Consider the following 22,485-nt stretch of genomic DNA (forward strand, 5'->3'; position numbering starts at 1 on the left):
TAATGTCCTGGCGAGATGCTTAAAAAGCCACATGCATTTACTTGGCCTGAAGTGTCGCCTTTAGCACAATGGATAGAGGTTGTTTGAAAAATTGCACATCAAAAAAGGAACAATAGTTCTGGCAGGGGAACAAAAGAGATTCTGCAGGGGGACTGCACCAGATGCCCCAGCTTATAGATGCTCCAAATCCCCTTCTGCTTGGTCCTTTGCTTGCTTTTCATCACAGGCGTAGGGCCGAATGTACTTTGGAAACTCATTTTAGGGTGTAAGAGCTATGGACAGCTTTGCAGAGGGGAACCATCCAGCTACCCAAAGCAAGTACTTAAATAGTGCTGTGAAATTCAGATTATTTAGAATTGTAAGGAAACATAAGCAGACTGAACTCGGGGCTGTCATAAGCTGCTTTCTATGCAGAGGCTGAGTACAAAGGCGCGGAGATCAAATACGAGCATCTGCGTTTCGTGGGGCAGGCCCTCTGCCATCCTACTTTAAGGAAAAGGCTCCACCCTCTGTATTTTCCATGTAAAACAAGGGCCAGGAAGCTAGAGGCTTAGGAAAAAAATGCAAAAATAATACCCTTTCCCCTTGAACAAACATGACTGTTGTCCTGCATTGGTAAGCAGAGCAGGGGTAACAGAACCCAGTTCCGTATGCGATCTGCTAAGGCCAAGAAGAGAGCCCTTCCAACTCTGTGGTGTTTTTGGCTGGAAACCCAAGTCTGCAAATGCTCAGAGCCCAGGTAAGAGGCACACAAGGGACGCAGGTGAGGATAGGTCTGCAAATCCAAGACAAGAGGAAACGTTTAACGAAGGAAATGGCAGAGGAGAGAGTCAAATAAAGAAATGGGAGAGTCTGAAATCTGACCAGTATAGATGTGAGGCTAACTGTTAATGTTTTTCTAAAAGTGAAGAAAATTCTTCAGGAGCATGTGAGAGGAGAGATATTAAAGCTCTACATCTATGGAACTGGTTCAAAGAAACCCATGACCTGTCACAAGGAGAATATGAACACGGGCTCTCATATCTGACTGTAATAAAATCGTTTCAGATTTCAGAAAATGAACTGCGGCTCACAGGACTTTTTCATGATGATAAGCTCAGATCCTGGATAAAGTGAGAGCATTAAAAGTTTTTAAGTCCAGGAGACACACATTTAAAATCTGTAGAGCACGTTTTGAGTTAGAACCAGTTTCTAATTCTGCACGTGAGCGGTTTCTGATTAAACGATTAGCTGCAAACATATCACCAAGGTGCACATGGGCTGCTCTGGCATCTGCACACATGAGAGGGAAGCTGCCTGGTAGAGTTTGGTTATCGTAAGTCCATTAAGGTAAGTCAGTAATCGAGAGTGAGAAAGCTACTTGCTACCCAAACGGGTACCTGCTAGCAAAGGACTTTGGGGAAACCTCAAATACTAAGTCAAGTGTTTGGTAAGTGTCAAGGCCCTTTATGTTGTGAGAATTACACCATGTTGAGGAGAAAGCATGTGCAAAGTGCTTCTCTGCCTGTGTGATGGGAACAGCTTTGAATGATGTCACGGGGAATGGGGGGTGGGCAGTTAGAAGAGCATCAGCCCAGGAGGAGCGTGGTACTGTTCAGGAGCTGGGCCACAGGGCAGCGTGCCCCGCAGAGGTGGGCCTAGGCTGGTGTACCCCTCCCGGGACAGCTTCCACCTGAGGGCCTTCCTACACCTGCGGGCCCGAGGCCTGAAATGCTGGAGACGGGCCTGGGCTCTGGCCGAGAAAGACACTGGAGAAATGGCCGTGGACAGGAAATTCAGGCGGGTTTATACAGTGGGCCAGCGTGGGAAGCAGCAGCTGTGGGCCGTCACCCGGGACAGTCCAGAAGTCGTGCAAATGGGGGTCCCAGGCCACCTCACTTCACTCACACCCTATGCTTGTGTCTGAGGGTCCTTGGGTTCACGGATCTTCCTTTCTTAGGACAATGTGGCCTGTACCCTACGGAAACTCCAGAGCTTTAATTAGACAAGGCCCCAAGTGCACAGAGCAGCGGAGGGAGCACCCCTTGGCCTGCCTCGTGGTAAGTGAAGTACTGGGGTGCTTGCTCAGGTTCAGACTTTCTAGGCTAGGTCACCCACCACAGTGGTCCGCTCTGATCCATGAAGACTGGACAGAAGGCACGAGGGGAGCTCAGTCAGGAGCCCCAAATATTCTGATAAATGGCAGCCCATGGTGCCTTGCGATTAAGCCCTAATTCAGTCATAAGCCCTGAGAGACCTCACTGCCAGGCTGCAGGTATCAGCATCAATGTGCTGCTACTGGGACTTTCTAAAGGTCCTTAAACATCTGAAGACCTTTCAGCTTCACTGGGTTGGGCATTTGTTCAAATATTAATAAATGGTCCTTGAATAGTAGTTGTAGGAAACAAGGGTAAAAATCAATTGTTTACTTTTGGTCAACTGAATGTCACGAGACACCTCAGCTGGTTTTCAAAAAGCCCATGTGAGCTTCCTGCGGTGTGCACGCACGTGTGCTCGCGTCTTATGACTCATTCTATTTACATCAGTGCCTCTATTTCCGCTCAGAGACAAACATAAGCTCTTCTATCATGAAACCCTGGTTTTGCACATGCAGTTTAAGGGCTTAATGAGAGCAAAACAGGAAGCTGTTACGTGGATTGGGATGGGGGGGGTGGGAGACAACAAAAGCAATGTTAGTGCACAGTCATCAACAAGGCCCAGGACCACACGGCGAAGAACCCTTCACCCCCAAGAGAACCCCTCCTGCCCCAAGACTCCCTAAGCACCGTCCCCTCTGCCCTCAGCCCCTTACTTCTGGATGACAGCCCTGGTCACGTGGAGCCAGTGAGCCAGGGGGCCCTGAGGGAGTGGCATCGGAGCCTGATGGAATCTGTGGGCGGTGGTCGCTCCGTGCCAAGGATGGGTGTCAGATGGGACAGAGACGGGGAACACGTGCGCATGCCCGGAGACAGACAGCAGGGCCCGGCCAGCAGCTTACTGCCGTCGTAGTTGAGCGTGGCGAAGTTGGCCTGCTTCTCGGCACAGCCGGCGCTGTTGCACACGCGCATCTGCAGCTCGTACCACGTGGCTTCCTGCAGGTCGTACAGGATGTAGGACTTGGAGAGAGAGGTCCGCTGAGCCGTGGTCCAGACCGTGGTCCCAAAGGGTCTGTACTCGAGTGTGAAGGAGGTGATGGGGCAGCCACCGTCGTTCCAGCCGATGAGGTTCAGCCTCACGCGCGTGGTGTTGATGCTGGCAAAGAGCTCTTGCTCCTTGGAGAACTGGGGCTCTGAGGAGAACACACAAGGGGCATCAGCTCACGGGACATGGGAATGAGAGCTGCCCAAGGCGTCCCCCGTCCCCCTCGGCTCCTTTCTCCACCTAGGCAGGGAGCTCATCCAAGTTGGGGTTGCAGGACACTCCCAACTTGACCACTACTGCTAGGGTCCTTACGGACCAATGGGTATCTCTGACTGTAATGACCTAGGTGTGAGAGGGAGAAGTGGGCGGGTAGAGGTCATTTTTGTGCATTTCTGGTTCCCTGAAGAGCTATTTTCATGTATGCGTGTCGTTGAATGGCTGTGAAGGACCCGCTGCAGTATGCTGGGCTCACCTGTCTGGGGTGGACCTGACTCAGGAGAAGACAGAGTGGATTTGAGAAATGCCAACGGGTATCCCGCACTATCTGAATGCTTCACACTGAAGTCCAGGGACCTCATGGGTGTATTTCTGCACAAATCAGTCCCTCATCATCTGAACCCTCACCATGGTCTCTGAAACTCAGGTGCCAGAACCTAACACCACCTCGGCCTCCTCAGTTCTCGGTCACCTGCCGCTGGCCCACCGCACCGGTTCAAATTCAGATGCGAGAGAAACCTGCAGAGACGCTCTCTTTACCTCCACACTTCCCCTAGCCTGCAGCTACAACCCCCCCTCTTCCTGGAGTCCCAGGGCACCATGAAATGCAATTTCCCTTGGGGTTCATCTCCTTGAAAGTCATTGTTTCAGATTAAAAAAATGCCACCTCACATTAAAAGTTAACAGTTCATCCCAGTCACTCCCGCCTGAGAAGCAGGGCCAATGAGGCAACATGAGAGTTACAGACAGAGTTACTAGAAGGTCAGAGATATCACATTTCATAGACATTTATATTGGCATGAAAGCCCTTGATTTTTAAATGACACTCTTCCTTTTACCTGCAAATGAGACATTGGGAAAAAAACCAAAAACCACAATTTTCTATAAGGACTGGCCTCTCTCATTACGCTTGTAACACAGCCAAACCCATTTTGGAAATAACAAAGTTCAAGCACAGAAGCATGCAAACATGCGATGCATTTGTCACTCCAGTCCCCCCTTCGATCTGGAAGACAGAGGAACTCTAAAAAGGTGCACGTACCTTTCCCCAATGTCTTCGCCTCTATGATTTCACTTATGCGCCCAGGGCCCACTCCGTTTTGTGCGGTGAGAGTGAACTTGTACCAAGTACCACACTTCAGATTTTCCAGGCGGTAAGAGCGCTCGCTTGGGCTGATCGGGAAACTTCCCCACTGCTCACTGTTATCCTCCGAGTACTGCAGGATGTAGCCTTCAGAAGACAAGACATAAATTCAAGAGAGCATCACCTCCTTTCCACCAGGACTTTCCGGCGCTTGCGTTTTGAACGGATGGGAATTCTCAGAACTCTCACATCTTTGGAGGACATTGGATCTCTGCTGGTTCCAGGAAACCCGGGCTGGGAGAAGTGTCTTGGTGACGGCTTGATTAGTGAGGTATTTAGGCCACACCGGGCATTACTATGGTGGCACTGCTGTGGGGTATGGCGAGAATAAAACCATTTTCTGTCTGTTCCCTTTTAGCAGGTGTACTGGGCAGAGGGAAATGGACACTCAGTCCCTAAATAGCTGCCCTTCAGGGCACATGTGCCTGGATCCTCGGGTATGAGCATGGTCTGGAGCTGAAATCATTTTTAAGAGAACTAAAGTTCTGGAAAAGGGATATATCATCAATGGTGGTAGGAATCTCATCACTTGCTACTCAGTTCACAACCTCACAGAATTGGCTCCAAATCCTGCAGCCCTCCAGACACTGCCATGGGAACCTGGCTTCTCCTTGATTTGAAAAGTCCCTCTAACACTCCATTTCTGCACAAGTTCCCCTGTCACCTCTACTTCTGCTATTGCTATCCATTTTTTGAGCTCTCTCCATGTGCCAAGGATTGTCTTCACTAGTTATTACATTATCCTGTGTAACCTATGAAATAGTGATTCTTTTCTCCAACGTACAGATGAAGACACTGAGGTCCAGGGAGATTAGGTGACCATCTTAGGGTCCCATAGATTCTGACCCCAATGTCAGAATCTAAAGCCCGTGTTCCTTGCCCTTGTGGTCACTGAGACATTTCTCCTTCATATGACCTTCATTCCCGTTACCACAGCTATCTTCCTGGGGTGAACATATCCTGTCTGCTCCGTCTCTGTCTCTTAAACATTCCCACCCAGGCAACCAGGGATTAGCCTGCCTGGTGCATGTGTCCTCATACCAACGGACCCGTATCTTCCATCTTGCCCACTTTTCACACTGGCAAGGTGTCTCTCACTTCCACACTACAAACACTCCTGAACCCAATCTGGCAGCATTCAGTTTTGTCCAAACTTGTCACATGACAATCGCTCATCTCTGACTCGTCCTTCCATGGTCATGGTTAGTATCTTCCCCACTCCTCCCCTCTGACCCTCTGCAGCCTTGGGGTCCCTCCTCCCTCCTGAGTCTCATTTTCTCTTGTGTCCCTGATCTGCACTTCTCACTGCTCCTTTACTCCCTGGCAGCTGCCTGATGGATCTGTGTGCTCCCTGCTCCCACCGTCACATCCTGGCTTCCACTCCAGCTCTGTCCAAACTGCCTCCTTGGTGCCCTGCACACCATGGGATTGGGCTCTCCTTCCAACACCCTCTGTCTAAGCTCCTTCTAGGAAGCTTTCCCAACCTTTGGTGATGGGAACCCCCTTGCTAATGGCATTGGCCACCACCATGTTTCGGGGATCTCTGGTCTCCTTTTCTGGAAACTTCATCATGAAACCAGGCTTTATCTCTAAGTCCTTCTGCTGTGACACTCTTCGTGGACTGCCGCTCCCACACTCCGACACCTCCAGGACCAGCACTTCACTTCACTTCTTCACTTTTCACTTCACTTTTCACTTCACTTCACTTCACTTCACTTCACTTCAGTTCACTTCACTTTTCAGCCTAGAGCACCAGGGCCCCTTGAGCTCCTTCCTCAGTGCCCCATCCTGCCTCATCTTTCCCACCAGTCACCAACTCTGGTCACCTTTTCTCCTCAGCTGCCCAGCATCACTTGAGGAAGTCGCAAAACTGTGATGACTGTGACCACTACAACTCGTGCTGTTCAGCTGCAGCTGGGGCCTCCTCCCACTTGGCAATGACTCTGCTCAGCTATTACTGACTTCCCGGGCATTCACCCGGCAGCTGTGACAAATCTTCCCACACTCCTCAAACCCACCGATGTATCCTCACCCCTAATCATCCGACTATTTTTAAATAATAATCTCACCTCTTTCTTTCCTACAAAAGGGAAGCTCCTCTCCTTCAGCCAGGGGAGTGCTAATAAATGTTTAACAACTGGCTCTTGGGGAAAAAAAAGGTCTTGTTGGGAGCATTTCTGATTTCCATGGTGTGTAAATACCCCAGCCCGGCTGCAGCCACTGGTGCAAAGCTGGGAAGGGATGCGGCAACTTGCTCTCATGGGCTGGAAGGAGCGGAAGGAGGGGCTCCTGCACCCACTGGTTTCACTCTAAAATGTCCCTGCATTTCCAGCTGACTTCTCCCCCTTCCTCCTTTCTCAGAGAGAAAGCCTCTGCCTTTGGGAATGTAACCTTCCAGCTTCTCCCACCCGCCCCAGGTCCTCTGGGTAGCCTCTCAGCCCCTCACTCCTGGGCATCGGCAGCCTCTTCATCTGGAACGACTCCCTCCCCTCAGTCTAGAACTTGCTCAGAATAACGTTCTTCCAACTCCACTGATGCTAGAGTTGTCACTATCTCATTCCTCCTTTATCCTATTCGACTGCGCCCTCCCTGCAAAAGCTCCCTGCGAATCCATCGTCCTCTATCTACACTCTCGGTTCTCCACCTTTTAATGCGTCCTGGGGACAGTGACTGTGGTCAAGCACTGGCAGACAGAACCTTGGGGCAGAGGTTACCAAACGTGCTTTCTTTTTGCATCTGTTACCCTCTCACTCGGGTTGGAGATACAACAATGATTTTGTCAATGAAATTCTTTGGATGAGCGATGTGTTTCAACAAATACCATAAAAATAGGTGTGATTCTTGTTTAAGTAAAGGATGAGCCAATTACGGGGTGTATTTTTTTGAGGAATAAACCAATGTGAGATTATGGGATGCAGAAGTGTCACTCATCAGCTCGCTGGTAATGACAATCAGTGATGGTGGGCAACCTCTTTCTCATTACCTCTGATAGAACTGCCCCCGTTGTCTCCAGGGAGCCAGGAGAGGGTGATGGAGGAAGGTGTGGTTTTGGACACTGTGAGCCGGGGCTGATCGGGTGGCACTGGATAGGAGACAGTTGTTAGAAAACAAGAGTTAGTTTCTCACATCTTTAATCTTCTGTAACAGTCATTTACCAAATCATGTTTAACAGCCATTTATTAAATAACTGTTTAAGGTTGCCAAAATATGCAATTCACTTCTGTCAAAATGTCTATTCAGTTGATATCCTGGGCTAAAGAGATAGAACAGAGTGAATCTATTATTTAAAGAAAATTCGGCGACGTTTCTACTTGGATTTATATCTACCTCATTTCCTCAGCAATTCCTTGAATTTCTGAGTTGTTCATCACTAATTGAAATCTTCTTGAAAGTCACTAAGGATACACGCAGTATTTTACCCTCAATTTCAACCATGACTCAAGTGAGCAAGATAAGTGGCATCCACTGAGCTGCTCTGTTCTCAGGGATGCGAAGGAGGGAGGAGGCGAGGTCTTGTGGGAAAAAGAACTTCAAAATTGTCCACTTTTTGTAGCTACTCCCCCAACATACACACACACACTGAGCTCTGAAAATCAAAGGTGCACCACTGAGCGGCAGCACCTGAATTTCAATGCTCGTAACAAGGTTTGAAGAACACATACTTCTAAGTAGTGGGCCTTGATATTATTTTGGATTAGCTCTGAGGACAGAAATGCCAAAGAAATTCAGAATCAGATTATCCAAATTATAGCGAAAGCTTCTCATAAAATGTCCTTCCATTAACCTCTGAGAGCAGCCTGATATATTAACCCAAAGGCATGAAAACGAGGCCCATCTCTACAGTCACAATATAGTGTCTATCTTCTAAAATGTTTTGGAATCCTCCTGGCTTCAATCAACTTAAAACTGCAGATCGACTTTGCATTATGTTTTAAAAATAGAGCTCTTCCCATCCCTTTCTCTTCTGCTGATGACAATATTGATTTTATTTTTACCTGCTGTGAGTATTGATGTGACAATATTAAATCCAAAGAAGCCTACACTTTGATTTCTCTACCAATAAAACATCAGTGTGCATCCGAAAAGGAACCCAATCCATGGCCATTTGGGATTTTACACTGGATTTTACAATCTTAAATTTGTTGTGTACTCTTCCTGTATGCTATCAGGACAACAGTGTGGTGATTACCAGAGGAACAGGAGGGTGGGGGGAGGCAGGAGAGGGTAAAGAGGATAATAAGTGGAAGGAGACTTGACTTGGGGTGGTGAACACACAATACAATATACAGATGATGTGTTATAGAATTGTACACCTGAATCTTATGTAATTTTATTAACCAATGTCACCCCAATAAATTCAATAAAAATTTTTAAAAAAGAAAAATTCCATATGCTGCATTAAATACACAATTAAATGTGCTGGCCTTTAATCTTTGTCTATAGGCATGCGTACAAAACAATATCATACAAAGCGTCTCACAGCTCTGTACCTTGCACTTGTAAATTTAAAATGATTTCATCGGACCCCCAGTTGTTGTTGGCGATGCAGCTGTAGTAGCCGGAGTCCTCCGCCTTCACCGTGCGGATGACGAAGCTGCCGTTGCTGAAGACGCTCCTCCGCCCATCAATCGTTACCAGGCTGGGTGTCCCGTTACTGCCTCACAGGAAAAAAGAGGCACAGATTAAAGAAATTACAATCCAAGTTAGCTGAGGTTGGGGCAGAGCATCGAGACTCCTTGAACAAACAGTGCATCCGGGAGCTTGGATTAGTAAGAACCCATCTATGGTTACGTCATGAGGACAATCAGGTGGCTGAGCTGTGTTCTTTGTAAAAAATGCTATGTTGACATGAGTCCTGTGTCGAGGGCCTGGATTCTGCCTGCCCTGTCCCCAGCGGGCCTCTCCCTCCTCCACCGGGTAGGCACCTGCGACTCCCTCTTTCTGGGGATTCCTTCAGTGGGGGAGAAGTGCCATTTTGACCAAGTCCTATATGGACAACTAACTTTGGGGATCTCTTCTAGATTCACTTAAAGTTGCAGTTGTCAATGATTCTGATATTAAAATGGACTGCGGTATGTCAAGGGGGTGAGGAGTTGGCCCTCGTATGAAGGCAGCCCCCTCACCATCCTTATCGAGGCCACCATGGCCATTGTCCAGCCATGTGGGGTCGTCCCCACCTCAGGCAGAAAGCCACCTGCCTGGGAGCTACTCCTCCCTTTAGATAAACTGACTTCAAAAGAGATGAGAAAAGTGGTCACCGGACCAAGACCATTATTTCAACCGTTTATGTCTTTGAAGTGCTTTTATTGGAAAACAGGAGCTGTTCTGAATCCATTTCATATGCAGGCTTTATGCTCACCAGTGAATTTCCAACCCTTTAAGTCCTAATTTCTTCCTCTGACTAGAGATAAAGCACTTAAAAGAGTTACACAGACTCAATACGTCTCACCAGCCTTCTCCTGTCTTCTCTGATATTATCTTAATAATTACTACTGAGAGTGAAAAAGTAGATTTTACATTAGCAAAGCCCTGATGTATCCCATTCCTTACAGTTACTTTCAGGGCGGTGGAGTTAGGGTTAGTCCGGTGTCTAGGCAGGAGGAGAGGGCAGGAGGAGGCAGGGCCGAGTCTTACAGCCGGGGGTCCGCTCAGCTCAGTTAGAGACATTTGCACGAAGCGCAGAGAACTTCCACAGAAGATACTGGGCTGGTTAGGCGTTCTCCTTGCAATCGCTCTCCTGAGTGTAAAGGCTCTGAATTTACAGAGGATTTACTTACATAGTAGATCAGCTCCTTTTAGTGTTAAAGCTGAGACCCCTCCCCTGCCCCACCTCTATCTGAGAAGAGTCAGCAGGTAAGTTCGTAGCTTCCACTACTGTGGATGGATACAAATTAGGCCCCGGAACCAACTCGGGATCTGGTGTAATGTCCTAGAGCCCCACAGACGGTGCGCATCGGGTTACTGGTTACCTGTCTTTCATCCATTTCACGGCAGGGGCAGGGTCCCCGACAGCTTTGCACGGCAGGGCGATGTCCTTCATCCATGGAGTCGTCACCGTGCCACTGAAGGTCAGGATCCGTGCAGGAGCTGAGCACCGAGCAGAGAAGAAGCTCGGTTAATTTGGAGACGTGTGTACAGAGGCCAAAATGACTTTCCCCAAAACAGCAACTCCCCAAAAGGGGAGGGCAGCCCTGCCCACTACCACCGCCTGTCAGCTCCATTCCCTGGCGCCAGGGCTGAATAAGGGATTTTCACTGAAAAAACATACCAATAGCCAAAAATCCCAACTGTGGCATTTCTCCCTCCTATTGGCTAAACATGAGGAGCCAAATTAAATATTTGGGGCTTCATAAGCCCAGCAACTCCAAGCTGTGTTTTCTATGAGCCCAATTATGTTTCAAAGCACTTTATTAAGCAATTTATCTCAACACCCCAAACTGCACATTAAAATATAATTTTAATATAGGAGAGACCAGACAATACAAAACATAAAGCTCCAAGACTGGAAGAAGTAAAATGGGAACATCTTCTGTTTATCAATTTTGTGGTACTTTCCTGAATTATAGGAACTTGAGCTTCAGCACAAGCGGTAAGGACAATACACATTTTCAGAGCAGCCTGTCCTGAAGAACAACCGTTTGCTGGGGACAGTGACTTGGAGGCTCGAGCAGGAGCGTCTGCCAGGGGCCTCTGGCCCAGGCACCAGTCCAAAGTCGCAGGAGGTTCCAGAAGGTAGAGAGGAAACCCCAGGGTGGACCCGTGGCAGCAGGGGCCTCCTTGCAGACCAGGGGGGCCCAGTATGGATAAGTTCCTGGGCTACTTTCTTGAGTGAGACACAGAAGTTGACAGAGGAACCAAGACACCAGCCTTCTAGAGCCAGAGCTATGTGCCCCCCTTTGCCATGCACTGGGACAGCTCAGGCCTGTGGCACTGGCTCCCTCTCCTGTATTCCCAGCATCTCCCTCTCCCCTGGAGCTTTTCCATAGACATAGAAACCTGCTCCGCCAGCGGACATATTAAAAATAATAAAGCCAGAGCCTTTCCTGGGGTGAGACCCCCCTCGCTCCGACTCCTCTCCCTTCTTACCTCCAGGTGACGCATGTCTGGAGCCCTCCCTGCCGAGCGGCCCTGCTTCCTCGTATCCCTCAGCTTCTCCCCGCCCAGCGTTCCCCCCACCCAGCTGCTCCCGGGAGGTCAGCGGGGCCCTGCGCAGCCAAACCCAAGGGCACTGGTAGTCCCGCTTCAGCTGCCACCGCGGCCACTCCCTCCTTTTGCAGCCTCTCTGCCGAGTTCCTGTCACTGCCCTCCTGGCTCCTCTCCTGTCCCCCTGGCCTGGCCCCTCTTTCCTTGCCGCCCCGCACCTCTCCCTCCTGGGGGCAAGCTGACGGTGCTCAGGGCTACTCCCGGGCCTGAGTCTCGCCTCCCCTGCCCTCCAGGTGGGCTCTCCCCATCCCGGGTGGGGGGTGCCTAGGTGCCGACCACTCTCCATTTCTCTCTCCTACCAGAAGTCTCAGGAGAGCCAGGACTGGCCCCAAGCGCACAGCCATCTCCGAGTGGATGGCTCTCAGTCACCTCAGATTTAACATCCAGTGTCCAGACCTGCCCTCCCGTTTCTCGTTTTGAGTCTCCCACGGCTTCCTCACCGACACGCGACACCCCCACGTACAGTAAGGCATACGAAAACCCCGGTGTTCACCCTTGCTCGGTCCCATCCACGCTCCTCAGCTCTTCCACCGAGTCCCGTCGCATCTACGCCCAGGGCACATCTGGGGCCCGCCACCTCCTTCAGTCCCCTCTGCTCCACGCCAGTGCCAGCACGCTGCCTGGCCGCTCGGCCTCCTCTCTGTCTCTCCACCCTCAGCCCCGCAATCCAGTCAGGACGCAGAGATCAGCGGGTCTTAAAAACACACCTTCTACTAATTGTCACAAATGCACCAGGCTGATTGGGACAACAAGTGTGTGGCCATGCCCTCCTGTATAGCTCATAAAACTGTTTTAAAAAGTCAAGTTTATCTCTCTCTCTCTCTCTCTCTCTCTCTCTCTCTCTCTCACACACACACACACACACACACACACACACACACGACTGTGTCCTTCCTCTGGTTAAAACTCTACAGCGTCTTCTCATTTCACCTGGAATCCCTAACGCAGCCCTGATGGTCCTGCATGTCCAGGTCCCCGCCATCCTCCGTGGCTCACCCGAGAGCCTCTCCCCTCCCCAGGACACTGGGGTCAGCTCCCCTGACCTCCGACCTGCCAAACTCTTTCCAGGCTGGAGGCTTCTAACGCCGGGACAAGGTTTCCTTCCCCTGCCTCGCATATATCCTTGTGCGGCCGAGTCCACCTGCCACCTCTAACGCGCTGAGTGAGGCCCTCTCACGGGCTTCTTCATAGCGCTTAAAGCAGTTTGCAGTTTATATACACGTTGTAAAGCTTTGTTTATTGACTGTCTTCCCACCCAGCTTTGAGCTCCACAGGAGCAGACAGAAAACATGTGTATTTTATATGATCCTTAGAAGAGAGACTGCTGTGAGCTCAGCAAAGCTCGTCTCCTGTTCCTCTGGACATCCCACCCGGCTTTGTCTCCCAGCTCTGCTCTGACAATAGGTGGGGCCCAGGCCTTCTTTCTGCACCATGGAGTATAGGTGAAAACAACACAAACATTTCCACATCTGGCCCATGAAACCCTCGCTCTGGCCTCCGTGTTCTTTCTTTCTCTACATGGCTGGAAATGAAAGACCAGGGACTTCAAATCCTACAATGGAAGAGGCCTGGACCCCTGAATCACCACATGGAACGAGCCACTCAGGAGAGCCACCTGTCCAGAAATATCTGTCTCTGGACTGACTGTGCTATTATGTTGAGCCACTGAAACTTCTGGAATGTCTTCCCTGCAGTCAGACACCCGTTTCCCCAGCACAGTACCTGACATACATTTGGGACTCAAAAATCATTTACTAAATGACCGAATGGCATTTAATCTCCCCAGACAAGTCCTGTTCCTGGGGAAGTGGCCAGTTGTCAGCTGTGGCTCCTCTGACTATGTCATATCCTACTACATCAGCCAGGCTGTTTCTGGCTATGTCTGGAGATGTAACATTGGACACACAAGTAGGGAAGGGGTGACGTTATTACTAATCCTACATTTGTGTTGCAGTCCTTCATCCCACACAGAGTCCTTATGCCCATCGATGATGACTGTTTTCTAAATGTTAGGGGTGGCTGGATATCATGACCAGTGGGTACCACTGACAAAAAAAATCCACTAATTAATTTTCTTGCCAACTAATTAATTTTCTTAACAACGGGAACTTTCTGTTTGGTGACTCCAGCTTCCCTGTTACTCAAGGTCTTGGTTTATAGCATTCTATCAATAGAAGAGCAAATGATTTGCTTATATCTGTAAGGTTCCAAATTCTATAGACCAAAATGGAGACATTTTCCTTTAAGAAGTGAGGTAGCTGGTTTTGACGAAAGGAGAAGTTCCTTGGGAAGCTGCTACATAGTGATTTTCACCTACGCAAAGGGCTGAGTGGGGTCTCCTTTTCTAATTTTCCCAAAGTCACACTGAGTAGTAAAGCCACTCACCCTTCGCACTGTGTTCACCTGTAGAGGACTCTTTTCTGATTTTCACAAAAGCCCAGTGCCGGCTAGCAGCAGCACTATTTCTTGGGCTGAAATGCGATAACATGTTTCTGGTTTACTTGATTTTTAGGGCACTGTGTGCTTTATTTCAGATGGAACAGCGACTTATAAACAGATAAATTTCAACGGGGAACGAGGTCCCTACGACGGTGGCCCACCTTTAGCTAACGGCTCTACCGTGATGATCTCACTGCTGTTGCCTCTCCCCGCTGAGGTCACGGCCACCACCCAGACGCTGTACTGACGATTCCGGCTCAGGTTAGGGATTCTGTAGGAAAAGGCGTCAGGGGAGGCTTCGAACTCGCTGATCACCTGTGAGAGGAGACACAAATGTTCCTACATTCAAGGAGTCAAAGGCGCAAATGAATGCCCTAAAACAATGGTCACTCACATATTATCTCTCACCAGAAAGAAAACCCTCCACGAATCTTTCTTTAAAAGGCTGGGTTTGCTATATATATATATAGAAATATCTCCCCATAGTTTACATTTCTCTATGAAGCAGCTTTGACAGCCACAGATGAGTCATTTAACCCTTTAAATTATGAAAACAGACCACACATCTGTTTTCAGCGGAGACAGAATAGCAAGAACTAGATATACCTCCTGCTTGAAACAGCCAAAGAACACCATTTTCAAAGGCTTTGCACACCAGGTAGTGAAGGACAGCGATCTGGGAAATATGGGAAACAAATGAGGTAAGGCATGCAACTGCAGGGATACCAGGCCGTGGCACAGAGAAGGAACCAGGAGGAGAACAGCAGCTTCCCTGAGTTGAGGAGACAGAACTGAGAGATGCAGAGAGAGCTGTATTCTCATAGGACAGAGGCCTGGGAAGAGGGGAGCTGCACAGAGAGAGAACTCTGGAGATCTGAAGAGGGTCCCAACTTGGGTCCTCAGCAGAGCAGATCTATGCATGTGAGGAACTATCTTAGGCCAGGGAAGAGCCACCTGGAAGGGTTGGAGGTCACAGCAGCCAGCATTCACCCAGGGCTGCAAATAGTGTCTGCTCCCACCAGCCGGACTGAAAACTCCAAGATTCACAGCACTGGATATAGTGCATGAAGGTCTTACCTCAGTGGTAGGGAAATGATTAGCACTAGATTAAACACCACCCTGGTATTGCCTAACAAATGTTAAAAGCAAGGTTCAAAAAAATCAAATATTCACTAAGTAACTTAACTGCATTCCAAAACAAAAGTGAAAAAAAAAATTTACAGGAATAAAAATTTGCAGTATCCTACAAAGTAAAATTCACAAAGTTTGACATCCAATAAAAACTTTCCAGATATAAATAACCCAAATATCCATCAACCGATGAATGGATCAACAAAATGTGTCATATCCATACAATGGAGTATTATTTAACAAAAGAAAGGAATGCTGTAGTGATCCCGCTTAACTCGGGTAACTTTTGAAAACACATGAAGTGTATAATATTTTGTGAAAGTAGAATGTGATAAGTTACAGGTGTAAGCTATTAGTCCTAAAGAAACCACTGAAATTACGAAATAAATGACAAAAGAGCAAAATAAAGCTAATGAGCCAACCAAATAAAATGAAATTATAAAAAATATTCAATGAATCCAAAGAAGGCAGAAAAAGAGTAAAAAGGAAACAAATAGGACATAAAAAGCCAAGTAGCAAGGTTACAGATTTAAACCTATACCAATATATCAGTAATTACATTAAACGTAAATGATTTAAAATCCTAATTAAAGGCAGAGATTGTTAGGCTAACTATAAAGGCAATACTCAACATACTGCCTACAAGAAATGTTGTTCAAATATAAAAACACAAGTAGGTTAAAAATAAAAGGACAGAGAAGCTATCTGTGTCACTAGTGTCATGTAGACACTAGTTTAAAACAGCTGCTATAGCTATATTAATATTAGACAGAGCAGATTTATGAGTAAAGAATATTACCTGTGATCAATAAGGCGATTTCATAATGGTAAAGGGATCAAGTCATCAAAAGGACATAGCAACCCTAAACATTTAAAATACATAAAGACTGACAGAACTGAAAACACAGACTGAGACAGGTCACAACGTCTTCGTAAAGAATCCATATGAAACAGGTAGGCTGATGTTAGATTTATTTAACAGATGAGGAAAGCTATGGATTGAGTGTTTGTGTTCCCCCAAATTTATATGTTGAAGTCCTTGCTATTTAGGGGTGGGGCCTTTGGGAGGTAATTAGGTTAGTGCCCTTGTAAGGGGTAAAGAAATCAGAGCCAGCCCTCCCTCCCTCCCTCCCTCCCTCTCCCTCCCTCCTCTATCTCTCCACCTTGTGAGGATATAACAAAAAAACTTGGAAGCAGATCCTCACCAGACACCGGATCTCGAACTTTCCAGCCTCCTGAACTATGAGAAATAAGTATATATTGGGTAAGCCACCCAGTGTGGTATTTAAAAAAAAAAAAATCAAATCTGACTAAGTCAAGAAAATTAAGGCACAGACACAGTAAGTGCCTCTCTGAGGTGACAGTGCCAGACAAGGGTGAGCAGAGGCTCAGGCCCAGTCCTTTCGTCCTCAAGGCCAGTGCTGCTTCCTCATTCCCCGGGTGGTCAACTACAAGCACCACACATATGAGGACTCCCTTGACCCTTGAGAGTTGTGAAGTCAACCTTTGTAGGTCCGTAGGCTGCATATCCTGAAACACCAACTCTGCAATTAAACAGGGGACCCAACTATTAACTAGACCCCTTAATCGTCATAAATTCTATGCTCCCTCAAGAAAAACTAATGTCAGAGAACTGCCCACTGCCCTATGATTAAAGGGAGATGACAGGGCCCTTGCACAGCTTCCTCAGATGTGCATATCCACTTAGGGGTGTACATGTACATGTGTGTATATGCACCTGTACTCCACCTGCCCCAACCCTGCACCTCCTTACACACACAGTCCTGACTTGTATTCAGAAAACCATCAGAAAAACCAATCCCTCTAGAAGTTCAGAGGGATTTGTGGGTTCTTTCCTGGCCAACCGAGGAGACAGCCCCAGGGCTATGTGTACTTGTATTCTGTGACGGTCCAAGGCTGTTGTTGCCAGATTAATTTCATAAAGGTTAATGATGCACAAATTATAACAATTGCTCTTACTGAACATTAAGCATCAACAGAGCATTAAGATATATTTACAAAATAAATAAGGATTTCCTGTGAAGAATACATAGCTTTTAGTTAAAAGAAGTATCCCATTGGGTACAATTCGTCCTTGGTTACCTCCAAAATTTGCATTGTACTTATTTTTACCTGCAACACGAGGCACGGCTAAAATCTATGATAAAAATATGACTTCTTATGCAGCACTATTTGTTTCACCATTTAGATAGAAGGTTGACCCAGAGCTAAGGGAAAAAGGGTTTATTTATAGAAACGTCCTTGGGTGGAACAATGTTTCTTTTTGGATTAGGATGGAAAGTCACAGTCAAGCTGCTCAGGGGCTCCTACTGGTTATTTGGGAGCATCCGCTGCGTGTTGCCACCCTGTGAGCCCGCTGCGCAGCGTTGCCACCCTGTGAGCCCGCTGCGCGGCGTTGCCACCCTGTGAGCCCGCTGCGCGGCGTTGCCACCCTCTGAGCCCGCTGCGTGGCGTTGCCCACCCTTTGCCGCCACCACGTTCCCTGAGGTCGGCCATAATCAGGCACCACTTTTTCGGTCTCAGTAGAAGAGTGGGGAGAAAGCTGCCAGCTGAATAATTTCAACAATGGAAGTGTTGATTTGCTTTCTTTGTAATATATGTAACTGGATATTAAATGTGACTTTTGCTGTTGTCTGGAAGTTTTAGCAACAGCCTTAAAAGGTGAGAATGGTCCCAAAGACAGCAGCGATTCTTCCCTAACAAGAAATGTGAGACCATCTCTGCAGGGTTGGCCCATCACCCACCTCTGGGCCCCATAAGGGGCTGGGCCAGGAACAGGATATTCTTGCTGAGGGATGTATATATCTACATAACATGTCTCTCCTCTAACTGCTTTTTAGGTTTTCCTTTTATTACCTAAGGGTGGGAGGGGGGTTGAACTCCAAGGAAACCACTCGGAGAGCCTGGAGTCTGGAAGGACAGAGGCTCTGAGTGACACCCGGGAGGGCTGACGGCAGCCACAGCCCTGCTCCCAGCAGCAGCGGCGGCCATGCTGGGCCTGCTGTCGAGGCAGTTTGGAGGGTTTAGGACGCTTACAGGTGGGCCCTATGGGAGAGAGCAGGACCCATCGCTCGAGAGGGATGCTCTTAGGCAGGAGATGCCTCCAGCAGAGGACTGTCCTGCAGATGACCTAATAGTTATTTTACGCAGCACCACTTATGAATAAATGGGGCAAAATCCAACCGTTGTTAACAAGGTCAAGAGGTGGCAACATTTAAGAGAAAAAGAGCAAACTGGGGAAAAATGAATCAGAAGCTCACTCAGGGTAGCAAAGCAAATCTGCTTCGTGAAGCCCTTTTCCCTGGTGCTCAGTCCAAAACACTTGTTCTGTGTGAGGGATGATGCATGGCTTCCTACGGGGCATCTGCTCAGGACTTTAATATGAGCTGCAATACCACAGATACATTTACATTTCATGAAGTGTCTTTTTACTGGACACCAGATTTTCCCACACAATGATCTGATCGTGTTTAAGTTGACCTGCTAATTTCTACATGCATTTCATTCTGTGACCGTTCCTTCCAAACACCGGGAATGTCCAATGAGAAGAGATCGATTTTATTCCCAGGTTTCTCCTGACACTTCAGCTAGGTGGACGCGCCAAAGACTTTGAAGCACTCAGTGAGCACGAGTGGTAGGAAGAAACAAAGCAGAGCTCAATTCTCAAGGGCCACAGGTAAAGATTAACAGGACATAGAAAAGCAAACTTAATGAATCAAATATGGCAGAAGGAGACGTGTGGGGAGGGGAGAAAGACACTTTTCTTAATACTGAAATACTTAAACATTGACTTTTCTTCTAGTAGATATTTAACTCTCTAGGCTCAGCATCTTCAGAGCTGACAGGGAGACTAGCCATTCTAGAAGATTTCATTGTGCGCCAGATGTGAATTAATCTCAGATGCATGACTATAACTGGGCTAAACATTGTTTTAAGGGAATACTTCACTGTTAGTTCCTGACCTGTGGAAACACAGAAACAATCAATATTAAGAAAGCTTGGGTGGCAGGCATAGGCCTTGCGTAGCCCTGGTTCTTGGTGGGGAATTCTGCCCCACAGATCATTTTTCATTCTGCTCTGCCTGGCCCGATGAGTAGACAGGGCACCTGTGGACCAGGGTTGCCAATTGGCCTGTGCCTATCAACGCTCCTGTTAGCCACTGGAGAAAAAGTCTGCTCTTTCTCATCTAAAAAGTATTTAAATATGTCAATTCTATCAGAATCCTGAGCTAACCTAACGCATTAATTAGCCACTCTCGACGGGAACGGTTCTCAGTGGCAGCAAGTTATTTATTTCTGGGTCTGTCAGAGATGGTGGAGTAAGGAGAGCAGGTCTCTTTCGCGCGTGGGTGTCACGTAACAGGAACAACCCTTAGTGTTCCTGAGGGAAGACTTTGGTATTCCGTTTGAAGCACACACTTGAAATATAAAACATTCATATAGTCTATCCACTGAGCTGTGACCAATGCTGTGCTTACGAATGTGGAGCGCACGGTTTTCCTGTCTGGGACCGTGCCGACAGCGCTGTTGGAGTGTGGGGACCTGGGCTGACGACCGATCGATGGCCGCAGGACACCGGAGGCCAGCCCTGCACACTGTCTGTCCTCCAGAGGGCTGTGGTGAGAGAATGTGTGCAAAGCTCCCAGCGCCAGGCTTAGGGACAGGAAGAGCCCATAAGGAGTTGCCTGTGCTTCAGGGCTGGGGGCGGGGGTGCCCAAGACCAGGGCCTCTACCCCCGAGGGAGCGGGCACTCAGGGGGCCCCACGAAACGCCTGGGGCCAGTTCCCAGACCTGCTTCTGCTCCAGAATCATTTTGCCTCGTGGCTTTTGTGTCATCTTTTTCCTTTCATGTCCAAACCAGTAAATAAGAGAAAATTTGCCACTATGAGTGACTTTGAAAGCTCTTTCGTAATCGCTGTAAAATTGGATGCCCCCCAGGAACTGCGGCATTGTTTCCAAATCCCTTACACTAGCAGGCTCAGCAAATGAACCTGGAAAGCCTTGTAAACCCCTCGGGTCCCCTCCATCAGGTGCCTGTCTGCCCTCTGTTTGTGTCCCTGAGGAGCCTGACGCTCATTCCACTCGGGATCCTGGTCCTGCGTGTTGCTCCATCCCCCGTGCCAGGTGGGGCGCAGGCTCTCTGAGGGTGTTCTGGCCTCACCCTCCCTCCAGAGCCGGGACCTGCTCACTGCTCACTAGAATAACTGAGGGAATGCCTGCTGTATTAAGTGAGTGGAATAATGACCTAGAAATTATTTGAATACAATAAAAAATGGGTAGAGAGTGGGCTGCTCAGAGCAAATTATTCAGTGTGTCTGATGGATATTAAAAAATTCCACTTAAAAATTCAATTAACTTTTTAATAAAAAACTAATTCCATCAAAGAACTACGGTGCTTTAAAAAGTTCTATATCTAATTATTAACATGCAGGTTTTTTTTTTTTAAAAAAACTTGAATGCTCTGATTTTGTAGATGGAATGGTCACAGCAGTGATTTTTAAAAAACCTCCCCCAAAGCAGAATAAACTAAATGGATAACTCTTTTCATTATTGGGCAATAGCTCTGTCAAAACATATAAAATCTTTCTTTTTAGTGACAGAGAAATAGCTGGGCTTACATTAAGAATAGGCAGTTAGCTGGATCAATTTAAGATTTGCCTCTTTTAAAAATCCTTATGTATAATACATTTTGATTCTATTTATTTTCATTTTGCTTCACTATTTTCATCTCTTAAAGCAGATAATAATATAGCACAAAGAACATCCTAAAGGGATAGGGTGGGTGTCCAGCACTTATAGAAAAAATAGTATATTAAAAATACTTGTTACTGTGGCCGGTGTCGCTCATTAGGTTGGGTGTCGTCCCAGGCACAGAAAGGTTGCTGGTTCGATTCCCAGTCAGGGCACATGCCCGCGTTGCAGGCTGGATCCCTAGTAGGGGGCGTGCAGGAGGCAGCCAACTGATGTCTTGCTCTCACATGGATGATGTTTCTCTCTCCCCACCCCTTCCTCTCTCTCTAAAAAAAAAAAAAAAAAAAAAAAAAGAAAGAAAAAAGAAAAATACTCATTTTATCTGAGTCAATTTTGGTGGTTTCCTCTGCCCTTTACTGATGCTATTTTATATATGACTATTGGCTACTTTTAAAAAAGCCTTCCAAACATAACATATTTTACTTTTGGGACTTCCAAAATAAAAAGCATTGTTATAATGTATTGCAAGTGAATTAAAGTTGATATCCAGAAAAAGAGGGAAAGAAATTGGTCTCTCCATGTTATTGCTGAGGTCAGGGGCGCTGTCCAGTGAGCCAGACTGACATTCCAGGAGCCTTGTATTTCCATCTCTTTCTAACAAAATCCCCTCTACTTACCACAATTTTGCTTCATCCCTTCTCTGTCGTACACCCTCTGCCATGCCAACTGTCTATCTGTAAACACACTTTATTAATTTAACTCGGCTACTATCAACTTCTCAATATATTCTGCCAAAAGACCTAGGTGAGCATCTTCTCACATGGAAGAAAGAAATGACTGAGATGGGCTATTCTTGGTAATAAGAAGAATATATGCATGATATGCAGTACAGGAAAAAACAGCTATATTGTCTCAATTGACAAACATCTGAAGCAATTTCTTTCCATAAGTACCATGTGTCTGTGACAGGTGAAATAAAAAAGAGAAGATGTCCTCAAAGCTGGGATTTCTCAAAGCCAACTGATGCAAAGGGCATTTTAATCTGTGGCTCCGGGTGGGGGGAGCAGCAGCAGCGACGGAGGAGCACGTTCAGGGCGACACAACCCGGCCGTCTGGTCTGAATCGTGTCATCGCAAAGCCGGGAGGCTTATTGGCAATTTATCTGCAAAATTGGGCAGGCTGCCTTGTGAGACTGGGCTTCAAATGAGATTTCTGGGCTCGTTTCTCTTTTCTTTTACTCCATAAAGTACAAAATTGGGCTCAGGATTTTAAAGGCCAGGGTTTCTCTCAACTTCAGAGTACCTGTCACCTGCATTTTGACCACTTATAGCCTCTGGACAGTGTCCCTTGATGCCCAGTGAGCCCGAATGACCACTACAACAATGAAAAAGAAAATTAAAATACAGGTTCCACAGAAAGAATGAGAGGTTATTGGCTGGCTCATTGAGAATGAGTTAAAGGGGGAAGAAGGACCTTTAGAGGACTAGATTGTAAAAGATACCATGCAATTTCCCCCACTGC

At 47.4% G+C, this 22,485-nt stretch overlaps 1 protein-coding gene across 1 annotated transcript in view; it reads right to left on the reverse strand.

Moving 5' to 3' along the window:
* Positions 1-22,485, reverse strand: part of DSCAM (DS cell adhesion molecule) — a 300,871-nt gene that overhangs the window by 39,753 nt on the left and 238,633 nt on the right. The window contains exons 21-26 of the mRNA XM_087817830.1: positions 14,284-14,437; positions 10,450-10,567; positions 8,971-9,134; positions 7,464-7,562; positions 4,379-4,567; positions 2,978-3,268 (exon numbers count right to left, since the gene is read on the reverse strand). Coding sequence (XP_087673956.1) covers positions 2,978-3,268; positions 4,379-4,567; positions 7,464-7,562; positions 8,971-9,134; positions 10,450-10,567; positions 14,284-14,437 — 1,015 coding nt within the window. The remainder of the gene's footprint in view (positions 1-2,977; positions 3,269-4,378; positions 4,568-7,463; positions 7,563-8,970; positions 9,135-10,449; positions 10,568-14,283; positions 14,438-22,485) is intronic.

The sequence above is a fragment of the Miniopterus natalensis genome, chromosome 6, assembly GCF_054644295.1.
Source record: "Miniopterus natalensis isolate mMinNat1 chromosome 6, mMinNat1.hap1, whole genome shotgun sequence".
Taxonomy (NCBI): Eukaryota; Metazoa; Chordata; class Mammalia; order Chiroptera; family Miniopteridae; genus Miniopterus; species Miniopterus natalensis.